General features: G+C 42.7%; 2 protein-coding genes across 2 annotated transcripts; one reads left to right on the top strand and one right to left on the bottom strand.

Moving 5' to 3' along the window:
• Positions 1-1,113: 1,113 nt before the first annotated feature.
• chpf2 (chondroitin polymerizing factor 2) lies at positions 1,114-8,860 on the bottom strand. The gene is made up of 4 exons (XM_049565346.1): positions 6,966-8,860; positions 5,851-6,415; positions 5,537-5,719; positions 1,114-4,589 (listed from the first exon to the last, which is right to left on the bottom strand). Exons 1-4 carry the CDS (start codon positions 7,235-7,237, stop codon positions 3,315-3,317), a joined length of 2,295 nt encoding a protein of 764 aa, XP_049421303.1. The 5' UTR covers positions 7,238-8,860; the 3' UTR covers positions 1,114-3,314.
• A 1,082-nt stretch (positions 8,861-9,942) lies between these two features.
• On the top strand, positions 9,943-17,176 carry LOC125881685 (ATP-binding cassette sub-family F member 2). Its single transcript, XM_049564959.1, has 15 exons — positions 9,943-10,091; positions 10,967-11,114; positions 11,322-11,534; positions 11,801-11,983; positions 12,197-12,368; positions 13,416-13,511; positions 13,592-13,694; positions 13,927-14,022; positions 14,219-14,338; positions 14,561-14,650; positions 14,737-14,847; positions 14,931-14,993; positions 15,197-15,325; positions 15,442-15,645; positions 16,580-17,176. Exons 2-15 carry the CDS (start codon positions 10,979-10,981, stop codon positions 16,697-16,699), a joined length of 1,836 nt encoding a protein of 611 aa, XP_049420916.1. The 5' UTR covers positions 9,943-10,091; positions 10,967-10,978; the 3' UTR covers positions 16,700-17,176.
• Positions 17,177-17,702: the final 526 nt, after the last annotated feature.

Raw genomic sequence — 17,702 nt, 5'->3', positions numbered from 1 at the left:
TCTTATTTCCACATTTAAAGGTTATAAAATACTTTTTGCAAAGTTCATCAGTAATTTAGCTGGGTCAACCTCTGGGTCAGTTTTAGTGTATGCATACTATGACACAAATAGCACTGCTGCTGCTGCAGTGATCTTAAAGGGACAGTTCACCCTTAAATCAAACATACATATTTTTCCTCTTACCTGTAGTGCTATTTATCAGTCTAGATTGTTTTGATGTGAGATGTGGAGTGTTGGAGATATTGGCTGTAGAGATGTCTGCCTTCTCTCCAAAAAAAAGGAAACTAGATGGCACTCAGCTTTGGAGCCATAACAGCTGACTTTAGGTGAGAGGCGCGGTACACCCTGGACAGGTCGCCAGACTATCACAGGGCTGGCACATAGAGACAGACAACCATTCACACCTACAGCCAATTTAGAGTCACCATCAACCCACGCAGAGAAAACCCATGCCGACAAGGAGAGAACATGCAAACTCTGCACAGAAGGGCAGTGAACTGTCTCTTTAAATGTATATTTGATGGTGAGTAATCACAAAGGATTAAAAGGTGCATTACAAGTTCTACCTGTGGTACCAAGGCGTGTGCAGTTACATGTCAGTGTGTTTCATCTTAGAGAGTGCATGAATTAATTTGCTACATTCTCTTTCTGTTGATTTACACATAGATTAAATTAGTTTTGGATAAACACAGAAAGCACAAAATGATTGGAGACATCCTTGCATTTTACTTTATCTGTTCTCCCCTGATCTTGTTTGTCAGCCTTCAGCACTTAAAATCGAGTTGGGTCTTAAAGCACAGATTAATTTCTCTTGTACATTTCAATATAGTTTGTTTTTTTTGTTATATACTGTACACCAAGGCAAAACACATAGTCTTTGAGTTGAAATCCATATTGTGTAAAGCTTTTCAATAGGCAGTAAGTTAAATCTTTCAACTTTCATATATGCATTGGACTATAGATACTACATAGGCCTTGCTCTGTGTAAGACAAGCTAAGTCTACACTGTATGAGATTGGTGAGGTGATCAGATGAGCACATATACTGGTACACCAGTTTCGTGCTGGCCATCAAAAGACATCCTCAGCCTGCTGGCAACAACAGATACCTGAGGTCATTGTAGGACTAACCTACCTGTAATTCCAGGTAAATGATAAAATTTGATATTTATTAGAAAGTAATACTTCACCCCCAATGACCAAATGTATATCAATTACTCACCCCTTGTTACTTTGAATTTGTGAAGAAAACCGTTTTTCTGACATGCCTCCACAGTGAGCTAAGAATCCAAAAATGCCTAAAACTCTTCATGTATTTAAGTCATAGGGGTCCGCGTTGAACAACAGCAAAACTATATCAAAACATCAGTTTACAAACTCTCATACAACTTGTGCAGTATAATCCAAGTTTCATTTATCCCATTGTGTGCTCAGTACCTTCCAAACACGTGCATTTTCACTTAAAACTTACCATTTAAAACACTTGTAAATGTTTTAGTTTGTAGACTGATGTTTTATATAGTTTTGCTGTTGTTAAACACAGACCCAATGACTTCAATTCATCAAGAATTCTCTCCGTATTTTGGATTCTTAGTTCAGTGCGACAAAAGACAAAAAAAAGTTTTCTTCCTGAATTAAATGTAACACAGCGAGAGTAATTGATATACAAATGATTGTTAAAGGGCAAAAGTATTCCTTTAAAAAGTTGTTGTGACTTCAATAAACAGTTACTTTCAAACATGTAAAGGGCAGAATTACTCAGATGAATTCTTTGATATCCACATCTTTATTTTCCACCACAGAACTCCATTTAATAGGTGACATCAAATGTTTTTTTTTCCATATTCCAAATATCAGTGGGATCTGAAAATGCAGTAACCTATTATGCAAATAATTGTGCAGCCCTGCTAACTTAGCCTTCACTAAAAGAACACTCTCATACTCTGCATGTAAAGTGTTGATTCTGTGCTCAAGCTCATTGGTGGTTAAATGCATGAGCGAGGCGTTCCTCAGAAGGTGGCAGACAGGCATTTTATTGTTCACTGACCTCACCACAAGGAAGCAGGTGGAGGCCTTTTCCACAGCACGCTGCAGCGGTGGTGTAATGCTGACTGCAGCCCCGCTCCCACCTCAGAAAGAGCCTCTTTCACTCTGCTGCTCCGCTATTCTCCCGACAACTCTCACATGGAGGAGTCCTGTGGGTGGGGGGAGGTTAAGGGGCCTCAGTGCGATCGTCTCACCCCTTTAAGAGAGGAGGAGGAGGAGGCTGTGTGAAGTAAGCCATTCAGCTTGTTCAACCATCTCGCTGTGAAGGTTAACCACCCACACCACGGCGGACCTTGGCGAGGTAGACACGACCCTCCCACTGGGCACTGGGTTCACTTCTCTCCCCAAAGACGTGTGTACAGAATACTCGCCAAAACCCAGGGAGGCCCGGGCCGGGTTGGAGATTTACTGACTTAATGTGGGGAGACGAGGCGGGGCAGGCTGCTGGAACAAACTGTTCACTGCCTCCAGGCGCTGCAGTAAAGCTTTTAGGCAAACTGGGAAGACTACATTATATTACTGTGAATATGAGCACCCCATCACTGCTGACCGCAAGATTCTTCTGCCATAATGCCTTTTCTTCAGCTCTGTCAAGCACATAACAGATACCTCCAGGAGGGACTGCTCAAGCATGCTGCATATACAGATCCCTATAAACAGCTGTCTCTCCATCTAATGAGACTGAAACAAGCCTTTTACACACTGTGAGCAGTATGAATAAAGAAACAACTCTGAACGGAATTATCACTCTTTAATACCTCTTAAAAAAGAAAAGGCAGCCGACAGCTTCAGCTTGTTTCCAGTATCATTTTTAAACATCTTCACTAAGGAAGACTTATGGCTCAAGTTTTTTCTCAGTTAATCATCAACAATAAAGGCCTTTGTTCATTTATTACTTCAAGACACAGCCTCCTTTTTTAAAAAAGAGGAGTATAAATATTGTTGCTCGGCTTCTGTAAGAATACGTCAATGGTAACTGCGGTCCATGTCCATAAACCTCCATGACTCATAAATTGTCTAGACAAGACAAAGTCATAAGCCAGAGGTACTCATATGTACTGAGCAGAGACTTTTTCAGCTGGAGGAACGTATGCATCAGCACATTTTCGCTCTGTCAAAGTGTCCATGAGCAGGCGACGCTGTTCTTTAGCTGATCCTGACCTCTGTCTGCCAAATACAAGGGTGCGCATTTCAGTGTGTGGATCACAAAAGTACCATAATTCACATTGTTCTGTGTCCAGGCAGTATGTTTGAGGCATGAACACGTCTTTAGGTGCTGTTGGCCTGCTCTTGTTCAAAAAGAGCCATGGCTAGATGTGAGCGTGACCCCAGACCCTCCAGGTTGCTGAGGATACAGCGGTGGTAGATATCCTCACTGAACCGAGGGTTGCACACTCGCCGCACGTATTTCTGGATTAGCGCTGGCTCTACGGCTCTGAACACGTGCAGGCCTGAGTAACGGACAAATATGTCATATACGTCCATACTCTCCAGCAGCTCCTCGTTGTCCAAGATGTCAGCAGCCATCTTGGTCCGTGCGGTCATGTAGTCCGCGTTGTAAAAGCAAGCCTCGTCGAAAACGTGGCGGTCGAAGTGGCCGTCTCGCAGCGACTCTGAGGCAAAAGAGGAGGAGGCGGCAGAAGGCTGCTGGTCGCGGTACATGACAGCAGGACTGTACTCTTGGAAGTGGATGGGGAAGAACACCTGCCAGTTGCTGATGGCGTTCATTCTGCAGCGGTTCAGGAAGTCAGCGTTGACCTCCGTCCACACACTGGCCAGGAAAAACAGCGTGTCCACCGGGTGCTTCTTAGAGATGATGTCCATCAGCTTAACCTGTGAGGGCACCTCCGTCTTCACGCTGATCCAGGGGATCTTCACATCTCCGTAGCGCTTCTCCACCTCCCCGATCATGGCTTTAATGCCAGCAAACACATCAGTCTGGCTGACTCGCTGTGCGTCGAAGGGATCATAGATGAACAGGAACGTCAGGAGGACATTGTCGTGGGTGTCCAGAGTGTTCATCACATACATGTCGAGGAAGTTACCAACAAAGTCCTGATCCTGGGCAGTGACAGGCAGGATGACCTGCACCCGCGTTGCCTCTGTCACATACGGCATGGGGATAATCTCAACTGCACTTAGAGGTCGCAACAAGTTAACCCGTTTGGCAATCACTTGGCTGTGACCTTTCTGGGTGTAGGCCTCCAGTGCAAGGTCCAGCACATACTCCATACCACGCGTGGGGTCAAAGCGTCGATAACCATTGAGTAGACGCCGCTTCCGGAAGCGTAGCTGGGGCTGGTAGCGTTCATTCAGGCGCTCCACTGCAATCTCCAGAACTGCATTTACATCCGCACGGTCGGCCCCTCTCATCTCGCACTTTGGGGAGCTGTCGATGCAGGAGTAAATATGCTCCTCCGTAAAGTACTCCCAGTTTATAACCTCAAAACGGGTTCTTGGTTTGAATGGAGGGTTGATTCCGATGGGCCAAGTGACTCCGGCCTTCCCCTCTGGTGTCAGGTCACTCAGGTTGTTGATCTGCACCTAATGAGTACACACACAAATCTGTCAAAAAGGAACGCACTGTGTACTGTGTCAACATTTGCCTTCATGATATGTTTGATTTCTCTGCGGTGCAAGATTAATTTAACGTTAAGTCAACACAGGGTTAATGAACTATCATTAGCAGCAACTTTAATTACACAATAAGGCTTCTTAGACAGATCATATTCACAGGATGATGACACTGGAATGCATGCCCCAGTAAAACACCCAATCCCTTGTCTTGGCTTTTTGACATGTTTAAATATTGTATTAGTCAGGAATTTATGCCTTGGTTCAAAAAAAGGGGTGTGGTGGAGAGGAGAACAAACATACGGAGCTCATCATCCAAGGAGCCTGATACTGTCCTGTCACATAAAAACTTGTTTCTACCTGGGAGAAAGCAGTGTTAACGTTCCAGTGTGCAGAATTTAGTAGGATATACTGGCAGAAACAGAATATAGTATAGTAAGTATATTGTTTTAGCATTTTATTACCTGAAAATAAGAATTTAATTTAATTCCCTGTGTCTATTTGTTTTGGAGAGGAAGAGACCTCTGCAGATAATTCCCAGTAAAAACCTCCTGAAAGTCTGGCTCTCTAGTTGTCACAGAAAAAAGTGAGCACACATTAGCAGGTGCTGGGCTGGCAGCCTGTCTGCTACAATCTAACCAACGCTGGAGAAATACTCATTTTTTTTTTACTGTGAAACTGCTTCATTCTGTGGTTTTTACTGATTTTAATCACCTGGTCCATTTGTTTTGATGAGGAAGAGACCTCTGCCGATAATTCAAATCCCAGTAAAAACCTCCTGACCATTAAACATTGAATGATTCCTAACCAGGAGTCCATGCTTGGCACACAGGAGACGTTTCAGCACGTTGCAATTGGCAATCATCACCACTAGATGCCACTAAATTTTACACACTGATCATTTAAGTATTACAAACCTGCAGCTGTTGTATCTGTAGGTAAGTCCATTCCAGCTCTATCTGGCTGAAGCGTTTGTGTAGGCGGTACATGAGATTAGGTTCTGATATAGGATGGACTGTGAAGGCATTTTTAAACTGTACGCTGTCTTCGCGCTCTGGATCTGCGTTTTTCCCCAACTCAAAGTAACGATAGGTCATTTCCTATAAGACACAAAAACAATGACAATGAAATTAAATGTTATTCCATCAATAAAACTGTGCAAATGCATTTTTCTTTTTTTATTTCTATGCATATTTCTATTGATGTCCATGCCCACATCTGTGTTTTTTACCTGGTGCACCTCCACACAACTGAGACCCAGGTAGTCAATAATGCAGCGGCCCAGCCACTCATCAGGTCTCACACTGAGGATGTCATTACGGCAGGTGTCAAGGTGGGGCTGCAGACGAGCCAACAGACTGCGAGATAGCAGGTAGCCGTACCCCCCGTGGCAGTATCGTGCCTTCTCCTCTCCGCCAATAAACTCCTCTGCTCGGCCCATATACAGGTCCTGACCCGCACTGAGGTGGCCCACCAGCTCTGACAGACGATCTGCTTGCATGTAGGTGTCATCCTGGGCTAAGAGGAACCAGTCATAGTCCGAGCCGTAATGCTGATGGAGGTGACGCACTGTCTCGTACATCAGCCACACTGGACGGTCATCACCGTGGGCAACCACAGTCATGCCGTGAGGCACCTTAGGGCTGCGCAGGCCTGTGAAGAAGAAGGTGCGGTGGAAGTGGTGGGCAACTGTGCGGTTCACCGCCACGGCCAGCGTGTTGAGGGTGGCACGGGAGGTCAGTACACCCACCAGCAGTCGCTCTCTGATGCCCAATTCAGTGTGAATGTAACGAGTTCTGGAGAGGTGAGGACAAATGGAGAGAGCAAATAAATACAGGACATCAAATCACAAACAGAATAAAAGTGATAATTTTTCATAACAGTCAACGTGTTTCCATCACAAGAAATATATATTCTTAACAGACTAAAACTTGTTTAGGCAAAGTTATAAAACTCTTGTAAAACAAACATAAAATGTGATGGGAGTGGGTAAGACTGCCAGCCAGTGATACACTGTTGGATTTAAAATAAGACATATATAAGAGGATGAAATCATAACGCATCTCTGGATCAAAATGCCTAGCATCCACACTGAAGCTAATGTATATCTGTGAACAGATTTAGATGTTGATTAGCCATCTATATTGTACATGCCACTAGCATTTAGATAACTGCGGGAAGATTTAAATGTGGGACTATTAAGTTGAGAATTCCTGTGGATGCCAATTGTTCCCAGTTTCTTAAAACAAACCCGTGAGATATAAAGTGCTGTGATGTGTGCAAATATGTTGGGAAAAGGGTGCTGCATTATGTATGACCTCACAAAGACATGACTTCCCCACTCACCTGAGGACTTTCTTGTGTGGCTTGTTTGGATCCTTATGATAGGGCACAATACGTGGCTGGAAGTCCTCTTCTCCAGCTCCATCCCTTGAGTCTCTCGGGGCATCTCCTCTGCCTATTAAAAGCCTCCCATTCCCCAGTTCATCTCCACAGGAATCATCAGTATCCCCTTGTGTCCAGGACACCATCAAAAGGCTCAGACTACATCCCAGAGACAGCCCGAGGATAAGGGGTAAAGCAGGCCTGAACACGGCCAAAAAGGAGGAAAGACGCATATCTAGCAGTTATGAGCCACACTTGATGAGGCTGCTCTGGAAAATTTTATTACTTACAGATGTGTCAGCTCTCCTGCTGTAGCTTAACACACGTTAGCTAAGGGAAAACCTACATAAGGGGAAGCTGATATGTTGACACACGCAGAAAATTGCCTCAAATGTCACATAATGTCTCTTTTTCTGGTCCCATCCGGTGAGGTAGTCGTTAAAGTTTCTAATCAACCTAACAAGCAAAGACTGTATTTTAACGTTACCCTGAAGAGCAATACATTACAGGTTTTGCAAATGTAACGTTTATGTTCAACCCCATTATCGAAGTTAATAGAAAACATGTAGGTAACGTTAACGGTATGTTTGTTCTTTTGTAAGAGGAAATAATTGCAAATACCTTAACCCCACTAGCGTTTATCACTCCGTAACGGCTGTTTAACGAACCAAGCTGGTTGTAACGTCACTGTCACGTAAATTAAAACGTTACTTACCGACTTTCAAGCTAACGTTATGTTAATTAGCGTAACATATTTAAGCTAGCTTTAACGCTAATAGCTACACTAAAGTCAGCTAACTAATGTAGCAAGACGCTAAATATCACCAGGTAAAGTTGCCAGTTTGAGTCTACGTTAAGTTACTCTAATTAGTGAGTAATAAAAAATCGAAATAAAAGCACAAAAGTTTTTAACGCAGCGGTTGAAATTAGTTATAACCCCTGCAGTAACGTTATGTGCCGGAGGAACAGACATCAAAGAGCAAGCTAGCAGGCTAGCATCGTTGTTTTAGTGCAGATCCTCGATCCGTCTGTCTCCACGAACCCCGACATTAAGGCATAGATCCCATTTTTCACCGTCGGTGCAGGTAAAAATCCGTCAAGCACCGCCACACACACGTCGTCCATTTTCTTCAGTTTCTTGACTTCCTCAAAATTTGAGTGCCACACACACAGAGGGGAATAGCGTCCCTCTCACGTCGTGTTTTGCCCTCATCATCACTGACTGAGCCTGTGCTGCTGCAGCATCACCTATCACTGAGTCAAGGGACCTGGGTTTGCGATAACGACTGCTTTCAACAGATTACCCCTAACCACAGCATGAAAATATAGTTATATGGAGGTATTGGTTTATGGGTAGATCTGTGTGAAGACACTGGGTGTTTGTTGTGACAGCCTCAAAGTGTTTCATTTAGAGACTTTATTAGGGACTGTTCTCTACTTATCAGAGGAGGTGGGTGGCTGGGATGAGACTTGTGTTTTAAATCTTGACCCTTCCCACATCTACAAGTATTTTTCCATGAGCCTCCCTGAGTGATTAGGGGAAAATGCATGACCCTCCCTCCACCATAAAAAGGCCCTAACTGTATTTTTTGTAGCAAAAAGTGAAGCAAAAATATCTTGATTGTCCCTCATGGCTGGTTGCAGTATGGGTAATAAATCCCACCCCATCTATTTGAAGTTTTGGCATTAACTACAGATTAGAAAACTGGCAATTGATTGCAGTTTCAGAGATATACAAATTTGGAAAACTTGTTGATTTCTAGTCATTTTAACTTAACTTTAATGTTTAAAGATATATATTCAAGCACAGTGGTCCAACCTATCTGACGTTTCTGCTGTGCTCATTTTATGTACTTTGTTGCTTTGCTATCATCTTTGATAAACCAAATCTAACATTACCAACTTAGACGCTAAGTAATGCTGTGGACGGGGCTGCAAACTTATTTCAGCCATTTAAAAAATGTAAGTGTATGCTATATTTGCTCTGCTTTACCTTACATGTTAAATGATTGGTGCCACCGTAGGCCAATGGAGTTCAGTGGCTTTGATATGACGCCTTCAATTCACCATCGGAAAAAGATGTCTGACAGCAAGGTAAAGCAGTGAAAATGTTCTAAATATAGTGTACACTTGAAGTGATATTGTCATTTAGGTGGCTAAAATATGTTTTGCTGCTGCCCTTGTCCTGCTTAGCTTATGTGGCAGTACTTATGTCTGCTTCTCCAAAGTGGGAGCAAGCTGACCACCATCTACTATATGTAATACACTAATACACTGACTATGGATAAGTAGCATTTAGTATGTAGCATTTGCTGAGTTTCGTTTAATTTTTATATACAAAGATTTTTCTACCCGGAAGTTTTTTTTGTTTGTTTGTTTTGTTTTTTTGGCTTTTTGCATTTATTATAGGACAGCTTGAGAGTGACAGGAAAGGGAGCAGAAAGAAGACGGATGACATGCAGTAAAGGGCTGCAAGTTATATACAAAATATTGTGATTTGATCTGTATTTTTTGGCTATGACAATAGGCGTGATTTGAGTGATTTTTAAAGAAAACATGCCTTCCAAACCCGCTGGCAGGTTTTGGGGTTCAGATTTTAAAATAAATATAAAAAAATACAACCACTAAAAATTCTATGTCCCTCCCCTATGCCAAATAACCTAAGTCCCTCCTCAGTGCTTAAAAAAATTATTTGACATGCATCTTCCATTTTGCCCCCCCTCCCCCCATCATAAGTAACCAACAGCCCCTAAGCACAGCCATTGACAACAACTCAATAAGATCACCATGTATCCATCACACCAGCCTTTAATTGTCAGGTTTATGGGCTATAACTTAGCCTCTGTTTAGTTAGTCCTACTCATAAATTACACATTTTCACCGATTGCTCAATCAAAACTGTGACTAATTGAGGAGTAAAGGGACATTTTACTGCAGTCCCACGGGAAGGGGAGGGTCCACCCATTCTCACCGCCCTCTATGGCCATATATGGTCCGTCTGGCGGTTTGGCGTGCGGCTACATCCACCCGGCGAAAAGTGGACACGAGACATCCGTGTGCTCCGGAGACCAGTAACACATTATCCAGGTAAGAGGGATATTTACAGTGTCTGACAACTACGACTCAAATGGGTAACATACATGTGTTTCTGTCAGAATATATAATGGGTTTGAAAAACAAACGTTAACCGCCGAATTAGCCGGTTTCAGAGCTTGTCGTAGCTAATTGGGCCTTGCGTCACGTTAGCTTTAGCGGTTCAGGCCTATCAGCTGTAGTTAGCTGCCGTTGTTAGCTTAGCTAGAGAGCTAACGCAGTCAGCGGCTAGTTTATCAAAATCGATATGATGATTTCTCTATGTATGACATTCTGTCGTAATCAGCTAAAACAAATGTTTAGGTACTGTCGTCGGTTAATTCATCGTGAAGTGACCGCTCTACCGTTGATGTGAGCGGCATCAGCTAACTTACCGTTAGCTTCCAACACTTGGGGCTATCGGGTTTTATATTGTGAGGAACCCAACGTGCGAGCAGGTGGGACTGGAAGGAAGCGAAATGCGGTCGTCGTTGGCATTGTCACCACCATCATCGCTCCCTAGGCTGTACCGTTAACCATGTAAGGCCTTTAGTAGCGTCAGTCCTTTCTTAAACTCGGCTGTAAGCTGGCGCTACACCCTGAGTTCAGTTACCGGTGTGTTGTGTCGAAGTCTGTTGCCACCGTCGAATAGTGTTTGCCTACCAACCACTATTAAAAGCCACTTTCTGTAAGCGATTGGCCACTTTTACCCATTTTCACACTTTTATAATATCTGACTGTCACAATTAGAGTTGTCCCAAAGTTTTGAAATCCTCAAATTGAGAGTCTGGGAATGGCACCGTTTTACATGACATAACATGGTATTGTTGGATAATGAGAATGTTGAAATCTGTCTTTTTTTTTCCTTTTTATTTTCTATTATTGAATAGATTTTCACAACCATGCCATCCGACTTAGCCAAGAAGAAGGCAGCAAAGAAGAAGGAGGCTGCCAAAGCCCGCCAGCGTACCAAGAAAGCTGATGAGCTAAATGGGGAGGGTGAACAAGAGACCCAGCTTAATGGAGCAGAGAGCAATGGTAAGAGGACTGATCTTAAACTTAATATTATAGCTAAGTTGTGAGTTACTAGGGCTTGTATCATTCTGGTGATCAGTTTTGGCTTTGGATTGATTTATACATTTCTGCTTGGTTATATACTACACTTAAACTTGCTTTTTCTGTCCAGTAGGTTCGTGTCTAACTTGAAATGTAAGCGAAATGGTGAACAGTATTTTGTTTTTATAGGGGTCGCCAGTTTGACAAAGGAGCTGGATGAATTTGAGCTAGCAAAGACTGAGGCACGCGCAGTGACTGGCGTTCTGGCCTCACACCCCAACAGCACTGATGTCCACATTAGCAGCCTGTCGCTCACCTTCCACGGTCAAGAGCTGCTAGCAGACACCAGCCTGGAGCTCAACTCAGGCAGACGCTATGGTCTTATTGGCCTTAATGGCACAGGTAAAAAGTCTCTTGTGGCACGTGATATTGTTAGTCAGTAGCCTGTACATATCCCAGTACCTGATGCCATTATAAGAACATCTTAAAAGTTAGATTGTTTCAACACAAAGAACAGCACATACATACTCTATTCAGTCACCACATTAGCACATGTTCTCATTTACAGCAGTTCCCCTAAATTGAAATGGGATGAATGTTGTACAGACTGGGTTTTTATGTCATACACTATGTCGAGCAAAATTGTCTTATCTACTTGCATCTGCCAGGAAAGTCCATGCTGTTGTCAGCCATCGGGCATCGTGAGATTCCAATTCCAGAGCACATAGATATCTACCACTTGACCCGGGAGATGGCCCCCAGCGAAAAGACCGCTCTGCAGTGTGTCATGGAGGTGGATGAACAGAGGATTATGCTGGAGAAGGAGGCAGAGAGGCTTGCCCATGAGGACTGTGAGTTGCATGTGATGGACTAAGCACTAAGTGCAGAAGGGAAATTAATTGCCACAACAAACCGAATGCTTGAATAGATTTAAGAGAATGTCCTAGTTAAGTGTAGCTGATGTGATTTGAAGCAAAGATAAGGACAGCTGTTTCACATACAGTTGTTCTGTAGCTATATTGATTGAAATTAATAGCAAATGTCATTTTGTTATCCTTGCATAGCTGAATGTGAGAAGCTGATGGAGCTGTATGAGCGTCTGGAGGAGCTGGATGCAGACAAGGCAGAGGTGCGAGCCTCTCGGATCCTCCATGGTTTGGGTTTCACCGCTGCTATGCAGCAGAAGAAACTGAAGGACTTCAGTGGAGGATGGAGGATGCGTGTAGCTCTGGCCAGGTACAGAAGAAGTGCTAAGTATTACATCGTTGAGTGACAATGTGATGCGTCCTTCCTCTCTGTCTACTTAGGTTTGAATTTGAGCAGTCTAGTCATCCAATTTCCGTTATGCCATGTGTAAAAATACTACATTCAGAGCTACTATGCAGATATGTTTGGGGCAAAGTGCTCTTGCTTTTTGCCCCTTAAGTTTGCAGTTGAAAGTTGAAGACCAAACATCGTAACATAGGCTAGCCTGTTACCTAAAACTTAGATTTACAAAACACCTGTGTGTAGTGTTAAGGGGATATATTGGCAGATATGTGAAAAATCATAATTAGTATATTTTCTTCAGTGTATAATCACCTGAAAATAAGAATCATTGTGTTTTTATTACTTAATATCTACATACATAGGGAGTGGGTCCTCGTATGCAGAGATTGCAATGTCTCTACAGTAGCTCATAACAGACAAACTAAACCCTGGCTTTTGATAGGGCCCTTCTGTAACGAGCATCGGGAAGACACTTTTAAAATGTGAAACTTAATTCAGTGTTGTTGTTGTTGTTGTTTACCTGTTTAAATCACCTGGTCAGTTTGTTTTGGAGAGGAAAAGACCTTTGCTAATAATCCAGCTCCCAGTAAAAAGACTTCTGAAAAATAAACACTGAAGGACTTCTAACTGGGAGGAGTTTTAGCTGTTTGGAGTCTGCATTACTCACTGCTGGATGTGACTTAATCCCTCTTAATCTTACACACTGGACCTTCAACTTTGTACACCCTCCATTCTGAATTTGGAGCACTGTTACTACCACTTCAAATTGTTAATGACACACTTGGTGCCAAGTTTAGCTGAATCTGCTGATGGCACAACTTGTTTTTGCTTCTTCACAAAGTTCATGCTTTGCTGTCAAATTAAGACATTTTCCAAGTCAAACTGTGGAAGCTAATGATTCGTCACACAAAACCCATGGAGGAGTGGTAGTAAAAAAACAAAACAAGTTTCACATGGGGGGAAAAAAAAGCTTCCACTAAATGAAATTGTAATTACTGTTCTCTATTTGTCCAGAGCCCTGTTCATCAAACCCTTCATGCTGTTGCTTGACGAGCCCACTAACCACCTGGATCTGGATGCTTGTGTGTGGTTGGAGGAGGAGCTTCGTTCGTAAGTCCACACTCTACTTCCTCTCTTTAAATTAGTCAAAACAGTTTATATGAATTGCTCATCCTGCGTCTTGTTGTCAGGTTCAAGCGAATCCTTGTGCTCATCTCACACTCTCAAGACTTCCTGAACGGTGTGTGCACCAACATCATCCACTTGCATCAGAGGAAACTGAAGTACTACACAGTAAGAACGCTTTGCTGAATCCACTGACGCCTTACAGTAAAATAAAGAAGCACAGTGCCAGAAAGAAAAGCAGCCTCAGCATCCCTTGGAACGTCTTCAAAAGAATCTTGAATGGGGTGTACCATATGTGACCCTATAATGCTAAATATGGAAACCAGGGGGAGGTTGTTACTAATTATGTGTCGGTGTGCCGCTCTGTTGGATGACCATGCAATTCTATTTTTGCTTTAAGGGTAACTATGACCAGTACGTGAAGACCAGAGAGGAGCTGGAAGAGAACCAGATGAAGCGCTTCAACTGGGAACAGGACCAGATTACACACATGAAGGTAAATGAGAGACACCATGTGGTTGAACATTTTCACTGCACACAATGACTGGTTCAGAGCAGACTCTTTGAAACAAGGAACTTTTAATTAGAGCAGTCACATGCCTTTTAAAGCTTTGCAAACCATAATAATTATGTTTGTCATTAGCCACATCAAGACGTGTACTCATTGTTCTTTTTACATCCCTCTCCTCTAGAATTACATTGCCAGGTTTGGTCACGGCTCTGCAAAGCTGGCACGACAGGCTCAGAGCAAAGAGAAGACGCTGCAGAAGATGGTGGCCTCAGGCTTGACTGAAAAAGTTGTGAATGACAAGGTACTGTAATGATGTTGGTTACTGATTATGGATGAAATGGTTTGGAAACTAATATCAGTAGTCTTGAGCAGTGGTTTTCAGACTTTCCTAATCACAGTTAATACTAAATTAATAGTTCAGTCCTATTTTTGACACTGAGACACATTTTGATGAACTGAGGTCATTGGCTCATGTATGATATTGCCATGGTTCTAATATCCCTGTCCCCCTTTCCTCCCACAGACTCTGTCATTTTATTTTCCTCCCTGTGGGAAGATTCCTCCTCCTGTTATCATGGTTCAGAACGTGAGCTTCAAGTACAGTGACAACACAGTGAGTAGAGTTAATATTACAGCATAGACTTTTCACTGAAATATAAATGCATTCCTCAGTCTCATTCATCTGTTAATGTCCTACAGCCACACATATATAAAAACCTGGAGTTTGGTATTGACTTGGATACACGAGTGGCACTGGTGGGGCCCAATGGAGCAGGGAAGTCCACCCTGCTAAAGCTGCTGATGGGAGAGGTAGGCACAGTATATATCCACATTATTCCACATTAACCTGCAGTTGTGTTCGGAGTATTCAAGTTTATTTTTCTCTTTTGTAGCTCCTTCCCACCGACGGCATGATCCGCAAACATTCTCACGTCAAGATTGGCAGATATCACCAGGTAAAACACTGAGTCTGTTGACAGCACATTATTTCGCCTGCATTTTTAATTATACTCTTGAGTGTCATCCCTTTAACAACCAGAGAACATGAGAGTAATCTGAAAAGGCTCCATCTAATTAAGGACAAATTATTTTATGCAAGACCTGTGAGACCTATTATCTATAAATCTAAACTTCGCTTGCGTATCTGCCTATGTTACAGCATCTGACAGAGCAACTGGAACTGGACCTGTCTCCTCTGGAGTACATGATGAAGTGTTTCCCTGAGATCAAAGAAAAAGAGGAGATGAGGAAGATCATTGGTCGCTATGGGCTTACGGGAAAACAGCAGGTAGGATTGGGATACTCTTCCAAATGAGACAAAATAGGGAAGTGCAGAAGTATTTGAGTTTCTGTTTTTCTCTTTTCTGCAACTGTCACTTAATTTACATCTTAAATTTCTTCCAGGTCAGTCCGATCCGGAACTTGTCAGATGGTCAGAAGTGCCGGGTGTGTTTTGCCTGGCTGGCCTGGCAGAACCCTCACATGCTGTTCCTTGACGAGCCCACCAATCACTTGGATATCGAGACCATCGACGCTTTGGCAGAAGCTGTCAACGAGTTTGAAGGTGGCATGATGCTGGTTAGCCACGACTTCAGGCTAATTCAACAGGTATGTTTATCATTGAGTGGACTCGTTTAAAGTGGAAACGGACAACTTTTGAACTTCCCCCCCTTCTAACACTTCTAAGTGGTATTCTGGGTGCTGCTTCTCAGAGACAACCAGATCACTTTCTGTTCTCCTTGGAACAGTAAAAATATCACTCTTAATATCTGGGTTTCGATGATGAATATCACCACACTCACCTTGAAGCATTTATGCACGGCAGTAAACAAAGATAGAAGGTGAATGGCAAAAAAAGGGAGAGGAAAACACTTCTTAATATCAACCTCAACAAAAGAAACTGATATCAAACCTCCCGTTGCTCCGTTGATGTTACTTTGATCAGACAAAAGCCCCTTTCACTGCCTGTTTAAGGCAAGAATGTTTGTTACTCAGCCTCACCATTCAGTATAAAAGGTACAATCACGTTATGTTGGGACAGAGTTGTTCCACAGTGGAGATGGTAGTGCCGATAGACATCTGTGTAAAAGGGACAACAGGCAGGACTGGATTGCTGTGAGTGTTGGTCAAAGAGCTTTTAATTGCAACCTACCATCATGAGATTTAAAAATCAGTTAGCAGCTAACTCAAAGAAGAACATCAACCAAAAATGTCAGCAAATAGCAGAGACAATGAGGTCCAGGAGCTTCTTGCTCTATAAGCAGAGGGCGAGGTCAACCGGCATATTACAGGGAAGGTAGATAATTGTTTAAATGGTTGATGGACTTCTTTCTTGCTGTTAATCAAACATTTATTTTCCCTGGAGATCATACCAGTTGGCAGAAAGAATGGCATTGTGGAAGTGAGGCTTAAATGCTGATGGTGTCACTATACAGCCAGTACATTATGCAAAAAAATGTGTCCGTTTCCACTTTAAATGATCGCAGATTTAACCTAACCAGTTGTAGATGGACCCATTATAATCTTTGTCTCTTTTCTCCAGGTGGCTCAGGAGATCTGGGTGTGTGAGAACCAAACCATCACAAAGTGGAACAGGGACATCCTGGCATACAAGGAGCACTTGAAATCAAAGATCGAAAAACAGCAAGCGCATGATATCTAAAGAAAACGTCACACTCTGAGCCACTCCTTTATCTTGCATCATGGATTTGACCTGCAGGGGATGAGCAGGGTTTACATTGCAGGAAATGTCATTACTAGAACTCAAACAATCTCTTATGCATCTTATTGGACACGTCTCTTGTACATGTCGTACTGTATTTCTATCTTGGTTTTGACAGTGCCGCACCGTGCTGAACCCCCCTCCCCCCCTTTTCCTTTCACCTCAGGCTGCACTCTGATTGGCTGATTCACCTGAAGCATCTCAGTGCATTTTGGAATGCATTCCATTGTGCTGTCTTCATAGAAAAGTTTTATTTTTCCGAACGTTCTGTTTTATCCCAACATGCAGCAGCTTTTAGGTCATATTTTATGATATTTAAAAGTTGACTTTTTTTCTGTGTAAAAAGAGCAGTTCTGCCTTATTTAACAATGTAATGCAATAAAGGGTTGTCTGAATAAACAGAACATAAAAACTGCATGTTTAGATTCAGAAGACTTTATTCATTTTACACTTAATGAATACAGTGCTCGTATCCAAAAATCAAAAGCCTTTAGGGAAAATAAACTATTTTACATCTCTGTAAACATGAGGACAAAACTGGAAGTGATTAAAGAAGTTGCTTTGGATTCTGGCTGGTGAGCCCCTTGGCTGCATAGATCCTACCTCATCCCACAGCCACTACACATGTACGCTGCTCACCCTGCTTTCCACGTAACAGAAAACGGCTGTGCTGTCCAACTAAAATACTGGCAAGTCTTGGCATAACTAATGCTAATAAAAGAGCATAATATGACAGCCGTTCATTAAACAACCGAATCCGAAGCATCGCCAGGATGCACTTAAAAGGGGAAAAGTAGTTTTTCAGTGACTTGTGGTTTGTAAACTAACATCCATACAGGTGACATCACAAGTTATAAAAACTCCATTATAAGCTCTTACAGTAAAGCTGTGTTCACGTCAAATAGGAGCAACATGACGTAAAGTACAGCTGCATTTTGCTGCC

Source organism: Epinephelus fuscoguttatus, linkage group LG21, assembly GCF_011397635.1.
Source record: "Epinephelus fuscoguttatus linkage group LG21, E.fuscoguttatus.final_Chr_v1".
Classification (NCBI taxonomy): domain Eukaryota; kingdom Metazoa; phylum Chordata; class Actinopteri; order Perciformes; family Serranidae; genus Epinephelus; species Epinephelus fuscoguttatus.
This window is presented reverse-complemented; position numbering and strand designations above follow the sequence as displayed.

Excerpts from the sequence above, each read along its gene's own strand:
- chpf2 (XM_049565346.1), bottom strand. The coding sequence starts at position 7,237 with ATGCGTCTTTCCTCCTTTTTGGCCGTGTTCAGGCCTGCTTTACCCCTT. Across the intron at positions 6,416-6,965 it reads CCACACAAGAAAGTCCTCAG|AACTCGTTACATTCACACTG; the intron begins GTGAGTGGGGAA and ends TCACCTCTCCAG. Across the intron at positions 5,720-5,850 it reads GTTGTGTGGAGGTGCACCAG|GAAATGACCTATCGTTACTT; the intron begins GTAAAAAACACA and ends TGTGTCTTATAG.
- LOC125881685 (XM_049564959.1), top strand. The coding sequence starts at position 10,979 with ATGCCATCCGACTTAGCCAAGAAGAAGGCAGCAAAGAAGAAGGAGGCT. Across the intron at positions 13,512-13,591 it reads TTGGAGGAGGAGCTTCGTTC|GTTCAAGCGAATCCTTGTGC; the intron begins GTAAGTCCACAC and ends TCTTGTTGTCAG. Across the intron at positions 15,326-15,441 it reads GGCTTACGGGAAAACAGCAG|GTCAGTCCGATCCGGAACTT; the intron begins GTAGGATTGGGA and ends AATTTCTTCCAG.